General features: G+C 51.4%; 1 protein-coding gene across 1 annotated transcript in view; it reads left to right on the forward strand.

The window, feature by feature from the left end:
* HYDIN (HYDIN axonemal central pair apparatus protein) overlaps nt 1-12376 on the forward strand; it is a 121722-nt gene that overhangs the window by 27576 nt on the left and 81770 nt on the right. Inside the window, exons 8-11 of the mRNA XM_035543765.1 lie at nt 237-420; nt 7200-7299; nt 10347-10465; nt 12055-12278. Coding sequence (XP_035399658.1) covers nt 237-420; nt 7200-7299; nt 10347-10465; nt 12055-12278 — 627 coding nt within the window. The remainder of the gene's footprint in view (nt 1-236; nt 421-7199; nt 7300-10346; nt 10466-12054; nt 12279-12376) is intronic.

Below are 12376 nucleotides of genomic sequence, written 5' to 3' on the forward strand. Positions count from 1 at the left end.
GGGCTGCTAGCTTTTGAAACCCTCTTCTCAGCTTGTACTTGCAGAATAAAATCACCTGCTGTGCTGGAGAGCAGTGATCTGGCCCATGCAGGACCCCCGGGCTCTGGGCAAGCCCCTTGCTGTGCTGTTGCAGCTCCTTGCTGAGCGTGTCGCTGGCCCTGCTCTCGCATGGCAGCATCTGCAAATATGCTGCTTATTAAATTATCCGCTTGGTTTCTCTCTCCCTGTGGCCTCAGGCTGTGTGGCAGGCTGCAGCGGCAGGAGGAGGGTGAGATGGATCGCTTCATCGAGGGGTGTGCCGTGGACCCCACTCTGCGAGAGCGCCTCTCCATTCTCTCCCGCATCTTCCAGAACGAGCGGGCAAAGGTGCGGGGTGACTCCATGCTCTTCTCCGACGACATCTTCACTGTTGAGCCAGTGGTAAGCGACAGCCGGGAACCTCTCCCTTCTCCTCCTCCCGAAATGAGGTCACTCGGCACATCCCTGCCTTGGCTGGGAGAGAAGACGTCAGGTTTCTAGCAAGGCTGGGAGAGCAAAAAAAGCTGCAAGAAGCTGCCCAAAGCTGAGCTACCAAAGGGCTGTGAGTTTACTGCTGTAGGCAGCATCACTCTGCTCCACTGACACATAGGCAGCGGAGTGCTGCAGTGCTTGCTGGGCTCTGTGGGACGGGTCAGTACCTGGGACCGCCGTACCTCGCTCTCCCCAGTGTAAAAGGGGGTGGGAGCAGTGTCCAGTTCAGCCCTGCTCACGGGGAGCTCCCTGGGAGCAAGGCAGCGGTGCTGGGCCATGTGTGCTTGGCTCGTGCTTCCTGAGCGTGAGCTCCTCTCGTCCACACACCCCTCTGAAACATGCTTGGAGCTTGCAGAGGTAGCACTTTGGGCACACCTTACACACACTCTGTGCAGCTTAGCAAAGGACATTAGAGCATTGTCAGTTCGCATGGTAATCCAAAAAACACAGAACAAAAAAAAACAAAAACAAAACCAAAGGAGGCCAAACTCAGCCCAGGTTTAACCGTGGAAGTACCAATCCCTTCATGTACCGTGTCTGAATCTCCTGCCCGCTGCCACCTCTGAGCCTGGACACAGGGCTGGTGGGCTGAAACAGGCTTTTTGAGCTCTGTTGCATGTAATCACAAATACTTCTGCTTTTCTGCTTATGCAAACAAACCCCCAGGTGTTTCAACCAACCCAAGCTGTGACTGAATATCTGCCTGGTCTGAGCAGTGCAAAATCTTGCCTCATCTTTAGAGCAAACCCTAGAATGAGCCCAACCTCTTCTTTCCCTTAAAATAGGTGAAACTAATTTTTTTAGAGAAGGGGACCCTGTTCTCTTCCTGGTTACCCTATAGCCCAGACGTGGCTGAGAGCCACCAAGCCCAGCAGAACAAGAGCAGTTTCACCCCGCTAGCTTGTAGCGGCATGGTTGACCAAGAGAGAATGTCAGAGCAGTAGGAACAACGTTGTCAGCAGGAGCTGAGCACTAAGAGCACCCTGTGGGGCATCAGGGCAGTGTTTGGGGCATGTCCCAGGGCTCAAGTCCTGAGTGGAAATGTTTCCTAGCTGGTCCTGTTGCTGTTAGGCACCTTGCTCCAGGACTGTCTGTACGTGGGCTTATACACGAGTCTCTCCCCTTCTGCCTTGTGCAGTGTTACCAGGCTTTTGATTTCCATTAATTCCATTATTTATGGAACAACCATTTCCATATTCAGAGCTTTGCTTGTGTCTTTCTTTCTCCTCTGCCCAGCATGTGGATTTCTTTTCATCAGATAGGTATTTTGTCCTCTATCAAACACAGAATCTGAAACTCCACTGTCACTGACTCACAGCCTCCTCCCTGGTGATGGCTCCGTGCCCCTCTGCTTTGGCAGACACCCTTTGTGTTCTCCCATGTAAACCTGATGAAGAGGATGCCCAAGGCTGGGACCTTGATGCCTCCACAGACCTTCTGGCCATCAGTAGGGATTGCTCTCTTCTTCCTACCTATCGCAGTGGAAATTACCAAACCCTTTTGTGACCAGGGATGGGAGGAAGGATGGGTTAAAGCTGATTCATTTTTTAAAGTCCTCAAATTGTTTCCAGTGGTTAGGAAGCTGGTGGAGGCTTACAGGCTGGAGAACTTCCTGGGCAGGATGGCTCTGCGGAGTTCGTGCAGGAGCTTTGCTGCCTATGTTGATCACCAGCTGCTGGTATTTTCAGCTGTTGTTGCCTGTAGAAGCTGCAGCAGATCACTCCAGTCTGCACAGGGTTAACGAGCTAATGAAAATTATAACACTGCCAAAGAGAAGGCAGTGATTTTGGAGCTACCATGTGACGACAAACATTTTGAGCAGCCGTCCCAGCCTGTGGGAAACAAGCTGTTACACAACTCTGACTTCCCCAATGCATCTCAGATTTGGCTTAATTTGTTTTTGCAAATACTCGCAATATGTCAGCAGAAGCAGCTGTGGTAGAATCCCAGGTGGCTACCGCAGGACAAAGTCCTTGCTTTTTTGCTGCATCCTGCCCGCCACAGCCTGGCTGTAAGTCACGTTGCAAACGCGTGGGAGCTGACTCCTTGGAAATGGAAACCAGGAGAAAGGGAGGGCATGGGTTTGTTACCATTGCGCTGCCCTTGATGAGCCATCGCTGTCGTGCCCTTGCCTGGTGGTGATTCCTCAGCACCACGTGTGAGCTGGGAGCGGATGGAGATGGTCTGCAAGATCTCCAGGTGTTGGATCTCCAGGTTGTGCTGCGGAGGCAGAGGTTGGACCAGGAGGCAGCAGCATGGGAACCAAGTGGGGAACCAAGCTGCTGCCCGTGCCCAGGGAGGTTCCTGCAGGTTGTGGCAGAAGGCACCGGCTCTGCTGGGAGCACTGCTGCGTCCCACAGCCCGCAGTGGGTTCAGCTATTTACAGGAAGAGGCAGCTGTTAGCAGGACACACCTTGGGTGCTGTTTCAGTGCTTCTGTTGCCAGCATGGTTTGGGGTCAATGTCTGCTTTGAACAGTGACTTCCTTCCTGTGGCTCGCATCCCCCTCTGCAAAACAAGGCAGAAGAGTTGGTGAACTTCTCAGGAGCAGCTTGTTCTTGTTCAGGCTGTCAGGAAACTGGCAGATTCTCATCATTTAGGGGCTGGGGGAGGGGGAAAAAAGATCCCCAAACATCTGCAGTTGGGCTCTTGCGTGGAGACCATGTGTGCCTCCGTGAGTCCCAGCGTGCCGCTGCAGTTTTTGTGCTGCACCATCGTGTGTTCATCCTCTGCAATTGGTGCCACCAGCCTGAGGCTGCCATTGAGCATTGTGCTATGGTGTCTGCAGCACCCTGGGTTGGGTTCCTGCCCTGGATAACAACCACAGCAGGGTCCCATGCTCCATGTTCTCCTTGCAGACAGCACACCAGCCCAGCAGACCACTCGCTCCGGAGCTCTCAAGGCAGGCACGCCTGCAGCAGCTAGCCTGAAAGGGTGGGAAATGGAGCATATCCTTTTAATCAGCAGCCCTTGTTTTCCCAGGGGTAGCAGGAATGTGGTGAGGAACCTCTTCAACAGCCTATTTTTATTTCCCAGGAGAAATAACTCATAAAATCTTCTAGCTTTATAGTCTGACATACTGCAATAACGAAGGGAGAAATGACCAGAATTTCCCAGAATAGTTATGACTGTCTTAAAAGAATTTGTTTTAGTCGTGGAACAGTAGAATAAAATGTAACTGGTAATTTTTTCTTGCCCTCCACTTTTGGAGTCAAGTTGCCTGGCTTACAGACTAACTGGAGAACACGGAAGTTTTCTGTGGACGGATTTCCAAAAGTCTTCCCTGAAAACAGGCTGCATCCTGCAGCAGGGTGATTTCACATCAGGAGATGCGTCTGTTAACTGCTGATGAATGTTTTCTTGCTCGTGAGGAGGAGTGCAAGGCTACACTGATAACTCTGCTCAGAATTATCTTGGAGGGCTGTGCTGGTGCATAGAGCCTGGGTTTTGCTGCTAGTCCTTGGGCTTGTTTCCTCTGGAGCCTTGGAGGCGTCTCATCTGACCCTATGCTGGGACGGGATCACGCTTCAGATTTATGGAGATGTCCCTTGCTAGGGTCACGACCAGGGTAGTGTGCTGCACCCTTACCTGTTTAGGCTGTAAAACAATGTCTGCCCGGAGCCCTGGGCTGCCCCCCATGGATTAATCGTGCAGTGTGCGAGGACATCCTAGCAGTATTGCAGCAGTTGCTGTGGTCTCGGTGGTCCCGCAAATCATCCCACCAGGAACCGAGTCACTCAGAGCAGCGCCTGCGGAGACTCATTTCCACTCCCTTGCTGTTTGGAGACGTAAATTTGCAGCGTTCTCCCAGGTAGTTGCTGAAGGTGTGTTTCTTCTTGGTGCTGGGGCTGTTCCTCGGGCTATGCAGTGCTGTGGATCCTTGTTTTCCTGGGGCCGGTGCACCCCTGGTGCTGTGCAAGGAGTAGAGAAGGATTTTACCTTGTCCTGTGGAAGAGTGGGTGTCCCTGCCTGCCTTTGACACAAAACTTGGGGCTGGGGGAGAACCTGGGCTGTTCTGCCTCGTATCCCCAGGCTCCCAATACATTATCCAATCTAGTTATGGGTAGTGGGAATGCTGCTGCCTCTCTCGCACACCCAGGCATCCAGGTTCTGAGGAGTCAGCCCTTATCCCCTCTGTACAGCAGGAGCTCTCCTTGGGACACTGGGGCTCTGGAATTTTGTGGTTGAAGTGCTGGTGGTGCTGTAGGACCCCGGTTGGGCTCTGCTGGGGGCCAAACCCTTGTTGTGCTCAGCTTCTGCCCGCTGCGCAGCAGGGAGCCTTTGGAACGGGTCTTTTCAGGGGCTCTCCCTGAACTCCTCCCTGCCATAGCTGCAACATCTCCTGGTGCTGTTTTTGAGTGGTTTCCCACTCCTGTCCCTTCTGGCTTTGTGCCACCTCCCTGGGTCCCCGTGCACTGCCGGGCCTGTCCCTACTATGAGATATTGCAGGGCTGAGCCCCGGCGGTGCATCGGCCCTATTTCCATCACAGATGTGCTGGTCTCAGAGTTGGTCGAATCCCACAGTCAGCTAAACTCGCTCAGCTAGAAAACCACGCTGTTGTTTGCAGATACATATTCATCAGGCCAACAGGTTTTTAATTTTCTCCCTTTCCTGCTTAGGTTCATTTTTTGCTTATGAATTGTATTACGCTTGCTTCCATTAACGGGAGATGTATTGCCTCTGTCAACTGCTGAGTAATAACCCAACTGCCCCGAGGTGCCCACAGGGCCAAGAAGCCTGATTTTGGTGTGTAAGGCAGGCCGTGAGCAGCAAAACTGGGCCTTGCCAGGTGGCTGGCCTGGAAGAGTGGTTCTGCTGCATTACACTCACGGGAGTTTGTTGCTGGGTCTCTGGAAGGAGGGATGCGCGCTTGCTTCCCAGGCATGGTTGGGCTTAGTGAGAACTTGTTCTGCTACAACGGGTATCGATATAAAATCTCAGCCTGCTTTTCCAGACGTGTTCCAAAGATTTACAACAACTACGGAGTCCCAGCGAAGTTCATTTTGTGGTAGGCGATGTCTGGGCTACCCAGGGGAAATTTCCCCTCGGTTTTGCTCCATAGCGGAGGTCTTGGTCTTGGTGTGGAGGTGGTGGGGGATGCTGGCCTCTGGTTTCTTTGGGTGCTCTCACAGGAGGCATTTGGTGTTGCTGATCAGCCCACACCAAACTGAAAGGCTTCTGCACAGTTTAAGGATCAGGTTTAAGAAATCAGGAGGTAAGTGCAAGGCACTCCTTGGTGCCGGGCCAGCGAGGGTGATGCAGCACGGAGCAGCTGAGCTGCTGTTTGTGTGTTGGCAATTTTATCCTACAGCAAAGCAAAGGAACAGTAGACAGAGGAGTTGGACCAGCCCCGAGCCATCTGGGGTTGCTGTGGATCCTGCTATTGGTTTTCTCCCCCAGTCCCACTGGCCCTGCCCCATCTCTTTCGTGCACCCTCTGCGGTTTGCAGCCAGCTCGGCTGTTCTGAAACCGGGTCCATCTTGCTGCTGCTAATTGCTGGGCATCCCTCACCTTCCCTGTGCTCTGGCTGCAGGGCTCAGGGCATGGTGCCCACTGCTGCTTTGTGCCCCTGCATGAGATGAAGACCTCAAGCACCTCTACCACTCTCAGCAGTGTCCTCCATCAGTGTGCCAGCAGTGATCTCAGCATCACCAGTGATGCTATGCAAGGATCTGGATTAGACCCCCAGGAAATAACCCAGGGAAGCTTTGTCTTCATCCTATTCCTTGCTGGATAGAAGCAGGATCTGGCAAATATCTCGCTTCCAGTTTTTTTGGAGAAGAAGCCAAGCAACTTTGTGCTTTCAGGCTGTGCGTGTTGCTGTGGCGGTGGTGATTTCTTGGTGTCGGAGGAGGTTTCCTCCCCGCCTGCTCTCCCCTCTATGCGGCTCTCTCCGAGCAGGCTGCGTGGTCTGGGAGCTGTTTGCAGCTGCAGCCCAACAACTTGCCACGTCTCTTCGGTCTCTGCAAGAACCGTCCTCTGAGCTCGAAGCACCGAGTCTATGGGAAGCGTTACAGCTGCTTAATATTTCTGCCCAAGGAGTGCTAGAGGCTCCTGTCATCTCAGGACTCTTCTGGACAAAGCACTGAGGATACCCAGCAGCCAGCAGAATTAAGGCCTTAGTTTGTTGATAGAATAATAACTCTGCTCTCTTTGTCTCCTTCAATAAGCCAATTTCTTCATCCCTTGCAGGGATTATTATAATAATTGTCAGAACTGCGCATTTATGCTAACAAATGTACAAAGAAGCACTGGCAATGTTAGAGCTCAAGTCAGACACTTGGGATGCCTCTAAGCAAGAGCATGACAAAAGCTATTTTACCTGATTTTTTATTTTTTGGGGGGGTTGAAAGAGGTGCAGATCTGTAGGCAAATGCCATCTCTGTGTCTGATCCTGCGTTCAGGAACAGAGGGGGTGTGCATCCTGCAGAGGCAAACAGGCCACATCCGACTGTCAGCTCCTTTCTCTGATCTTTAACAAAATGCCCCTGCGAGGTGCCAGCAGAGGTGAGGGATTTAGAAACAGGTGTTTTCATCTGATACCAAAATCTTTGATAAGTTTTGTTGCTAAGCATTCACTTGCTCCTTGCTCTTCATTGATGCATGAATATGGGCTACAAGGCTGTGGTTGAAAAGGAGAAAGGTGATGTTTGGAGATATAAACGGTTTGCTGCCCACTTCTGTTTCAGGAGGGAGACATCTGGCCAAACTCCTCAGCTGAAATTAACGTGATCTTCAAACCCCGCGAAGCTAGAGTCTATCAGCAGACCGTCTTCTGTGACATCTCAGGTACGGCTCCCCTCTCCCTCTTCCCTCACCCACTGTGCTGGTGGCTTTGCCCTTCCTCTGGGGCTCTGGGTGGTGCTGGTTATGTTCCACGAGTGGAAAGGAAACATCATTTTTTCCCCACATTGTCCCCATTGAAGAGGAAGGGGTGCGAGGCCGTGGTCCTCCAGCAGCCAGGCTGCTCTGTGCTGTTCCCTTCCGAGCTGGCGGATACAAATGTCACAGAACAGCTTTTTATTTATACAGTAATTGCAAGGGGTTTGCTTGGCAAATGCCACCTACAGTAATTACACAGGGCTTGTGTTAACAAACTGTCTTCCTGCCCGCCAGCTGCAGTTGTTAGAGATGTGGAAGGGAAGGGTTTATTTTAAAAGTTGTCTCCCAGGGGATGCTGCGCTCCTTCTTTGGCGTCCATTGCTTTGCTGCAGGCAACTCCAGGGCTTGCACCAGGAGGGCTGCTCCACAGCAGAGAGGGAGGAAAGCTGCTGGTGTGCAGTCCTGGAGCCAGCCTGGGAGACTGGGGCGCAGAGCTGGGCAAGCAGCCTGCTTCTGGGAAGAGGAGCTGGCTCTTTCATGCCCCCGATGGGCCCACGGAGAGCTCAGCTCTTCCACTGGCTCCTTGCAGGAGGACTTAGAGGAGGTCATTTAACTTGTGCCAAGACCCCCTCCTTGTAAAACCAGAGCAGATTGACTGTGCTATCAGGGTGGGAACTGTCAGAGTCAAGGTCCCTTGGTGCAGAAAGAGTTTGAAGCCATCTTCAGCTAAGGAGTTAGTTGATTTTGCTTTGTTTCCTCTAAGAAGCGTGGCTGTTCCTTGTGCATTTGGATGCTGGTCACAGGTCCCTTAGGAGCGTGATCTGCAGGTGGCCCATGTGTCCCTAGCTGAGAATAGGTGGAGGTTTTGCCACAGTGCAGCTCCGTGCATTGCACAGCTGGATCTCACACCCCACAGGAAGGTGTTTTGGCCTCCGCTTCTCTGCAGGTATCTCCTTGCGTTGCTTGGAAGGTCCTGGTGGATCAGGGGGTTTACAGAATTGAACAGCATCATGCAACCCGCAAACCTGGCGGTTAAGAAGTGATTTGAAATTTGCTCTCAGCAAATATTTGAGCTCAGAATGAACCTTTAGTTATTCATGCAAATAAAACCATGGCTCTTGAGTTGCTGGAAGGAAGCGTGCAGAAGACGATGGGGGCTCAGAGGCACAACATCATTCAGTTTTAGGTTCGTCTGCTCTCAGAAATGTATTAGGCTTGGTATTAGGACTGATTTATTCCAAAACCCTTAAGCCTCTCACAGGCCTGGGCCGTGAGAGCTGGAGGAGCAAAGCCCCATATGATGAGCCCAGGGGCAGAGCCGTGTGATGCGAAGCTGTGGATCTCTGTTTATTGATGTGGTTGGATGAAAATCACATTCAAAAACAGCCACAAAACATGGGGCTGCTCTGTGAGCAGAAAAAAGGTGTCATAAGCAGCAGAAGTTAAGGATTTTGACAGCAAAGTCCTGTGCTTTCGGGCCACTTGCACTGATTTGGAAGCAAAGAGGTGACTGGTAGCAGTGCTGGGTTGCACGCCCTGTGCAATGTGCCCAGGTATTATCCCTCCTAAGATCCAAATCCTCACTCCATAGCATCAGGTGTGGATTTGGGGTTGAGGCCCAAAAGGAGGCTTGTTTTTAGTTTCGGTCCTCCTGAGCGAGGCTGCCTGTAGTTTGGTCTGCAAGGAGGAAGAGCAAAGTTTCTATTATTTGCTGAAGCTCCAGGACCAGCATAGGGTGGAAAGGAGAGTTTCTGTGGGCCTTTGGGAGAGGCTGAGGACATCCTGCAGGAGGAGGATCTGGTTCATTCAGGTGCAGTGGCCATAGGAGACATTGCTCAGGTGCATGCACTTCAGCTTCGCAGCGTGATCATGGACAAAAGCTCATCACTTGAAAACATTTGCCATTTCCTAAAAGCTTTGGTGGTTTAGACCTAGAGTTTTTAATGAAAATGAAGCCACTCATGATGCCAGGTGGAGAAATCTCTTGACAGTGAGCACCCAGTGCTGCCTCCTTTACTGTGTCTGTGAAAGAAAATCCACAGCCCTCCAATTAGTGTCTGAGCTGTGAAACACAACTCTCATCTCTGCTGTCGGCTGGCCTTTGGCTGTATCTATTTAACAAACGTTGAATTCAACAAAGCTCCATAGCTCTTGCTTTCTGGCTTTGGGCTTTTATTGAACATCCTTACCTCGTGGCTGCGAGATCAAAAAGTCAGGTGTCATTGAAAAGGCTGTGCCAGGAGAGTGTTTCAAGTTGTGGCACAGTCACCACGTTGTCGCATCTGGGTCCTTCTTTCCCATAGCAAGTCATTTAGGGCATTTTTAGGGCATTTTTTAATGGTGCAGCAGAATTTGGAAAAAAAAAAAAAAAAAAAACAACAAAAAAACCCCACAACTTTCAGACCCTAATCTTTAATAAATGGTGAGCATCACTCTAGGACTTTCCTCTCCTCCTTCTGCTACTCACCTTCCGTGCAGAATGGGGTGGCAGCAGGGAGACCCAAGACCAGACTCGAGGTAGGATTCAGGCACGTTGGGCTGCTCCTGTGGTTCAGAGAGACCTTTGGACCAAAAACTCCTGTGTTATGTCACCTCAGCAGCCCTACAGAAGCAAAGGAGCATGTTGGAGTTCGGGTGTAAAGCTGCGCTCCTGCAGTGAGGCTGGGGGCTCCAGGGAGGCTTCGCCATGGGCCGTGTGTGTCTGTCCCTGCTTCTGTTTCATGATCTTTGTGCTTTCACTGAATGGGTTTCAGCCTCACCCAAACTCATGGGTGGAAGCTTGCAGATGACACGTGAAGTTCAGTGTTGTTTTTTCGGGCACGAGCTGATGGCTGCATTAGAGACTGTCCCAAGGGGGCACTCCTCATGCATCCCCACAGGGAGGAGGGGGGTTCTGTGTCTTCTGCTAGAGCATCCAGAGCTGGTCCTTGCCCACGTGGGGACAGGGACTGGCACTGAGGGGCACAGAGGGAATGATGGCACTGAACTGGAAACCTCTCCAAACCTCTCCCCAGGCCGAGAGACCAGGCTGCCCCTGCGCGTCAAAGGGGAAGGCGAAGGGCCCAGGCTGCGCTTCAGCTTTGACCAGCTTGACATCGGGAAGGTGTTCGTTGGATCGGCCCACAGCTATGAGGTGAGCTGGAGGAGGTTGTGTTGGGTATCTGCACAGCACTTCTGTGGCTGGGAGCAGGGCAGGTGGCACCACGCACTGCTCAAATCCAGGGGGTCGGGCAGAGTCTGGGTGCTTTTGGTGGGGTCTGGAAGGCACGTGTTGTCTGTGAAATCCCACTCCTACTCTTGGTAACCTTTGGAGGGCAGCTGGGAGGCTTCGTGCACAAACTCAAGACCTGAAAGTGGCACTAGGTCAACAGGGTAAGTGTTCGGAGGCTATGGGTTCAGCCCTGGATGACACGTGCCTTTGTACCTTGGCTGTTGAAAAGCAGCCAGAAGGAATTTGAAGTGCAACCCAGTGCAAAGAGGTTTTGGTGGAGCACATTCTGCCTGATCCTGGGCAGTGGAAGCCACCCAGTCCCCAGCTCAGGTCTGGTCCTTGTGCAGAACCAGGGAGCACCCTCTGCTGCCTCTCACCAAGCTTCAGACTTGGTGCCTCCCTGGCTCTATAAAGAACAAAGCCTTTCTGCAAAAGAAGCCGAGGAACTTTCCATAGATTTGCCCTACCAATAGCATCATTTTTTTTTCAAATTAAAAAAAAAAAAGAGCAACTGAAAAGAGGTAGTAAATGAGGCAATGCATCATGCCAGACATTTTCAAAAGCTTGACTGTGGCAGGGAAGGACATGTTGAGGTGTTTTCTTACCAAAATATTTTGCGCTCGATGCATTTTTAATGCTGATACCTTATTGCTTCTCTCTATATCAATTTATTATTTTCATTACCTGAGAAAAGACGAATAAGCCAATGATGCTGTTAGTCAGTGCTGTCCTAAACAGCTGGACTGGAGAGAAACCTCAGCTCAGGCGGGCTCAATAAGTGTCCAATGTACCAGTGTGGGGTTTGAATACCTGAATATTTTCAGCAGCAGCTGCAAAATTAAAAAGCAAAAGGACACTTTTATGCATCTGTCTCAGTTTTTCCAGCAGATTTCTTGAGGGCAAAAGGTAGGGAAAAGAAATCCAACATGCACAGACCGGTGCGTGGAGAGGGCAGGGTTTGCCCTGTACCGGTCAGTAAGCGTACAGCTTTGCTGCAGGGGGTCTGGGGACACCACCAGCACCCCAGGCACACATGGGCATCTCGCAGAACTCTACAGGTGCCCAGGGATCGTCGTGTGTTCAGGGTGGTAGGTCTCTGAGTATTCTACAAAACATGACGTTGGTTCTAAATTAACATATTTTTTTTTGTCTACGCAACAATAAAATCTTAGGCAATGGCTATGGCTGTTTGTAAAGAGAAATTCTTGAACAGGGAGAGCTGCTCTGCACCTCACTCTCATCCTTTCCTGACACTGCTGGTTGAGCAGATTGAGGAACTGGCAGACTAAAGAAAAAAATAAACCCAGAGTTGCTCCATTCTTATGAAATACCTCCCCTTTGCATGAGGAAGCCCAAAGGCGGAATTTGTCCTGCTGTATTTTCTTTGGCTTCTGCCAGGCAGCAGCACACAGCTGCCTTTTACAGATGTTAATTGTTTGACTAGAAAGTAGGTCAACCTTTTGTAAGAAAGGAAGGTTCCTTACACACTTCCATTTCTCTTGTTGCTGCAGGCGGTCCTGTTCAACAAAGGAGCCATCGATGCCCTCTTTAACTTGGTGCCTCCCGTTACTGCTCTGGGCTCCTGCTTCACCTTCCTCCCCCGGGAGGGCATCCTCATGCCGGATGAGCTCCAGGTCATCCACATTTCCTTCAGCTCCACCATCCTGGGCCAGTTCAGTGAAGAGTTCAAGTTCAGTGTGTATGGGTCTCCCAAGCCCGTGACCTTGACCATCAGGTGAGGACGGGCATGGGAGCTCAGTGACGTTGCCTGCTGTCCCTGGGTAGTCACGTCCCACCAACCTCATCTTATGGTGGCGCAGGGAAAAAAGGTGC

Source organism: Cygnus atratus, chromosome 12 (assembly GCF_013377495.2).
Source record: "Cygnus atratus isolate AKBS03 ecotype Queensland, Australia chromosome 12, CAtr_DNAZoo_HiC_assembly, whole genome shotgun sequence".
NCBI lineage: Eukaryota > Metazoa > Chordata > Aves > Anseriformes > Anatidae > Cygnus > Cygnus atratus.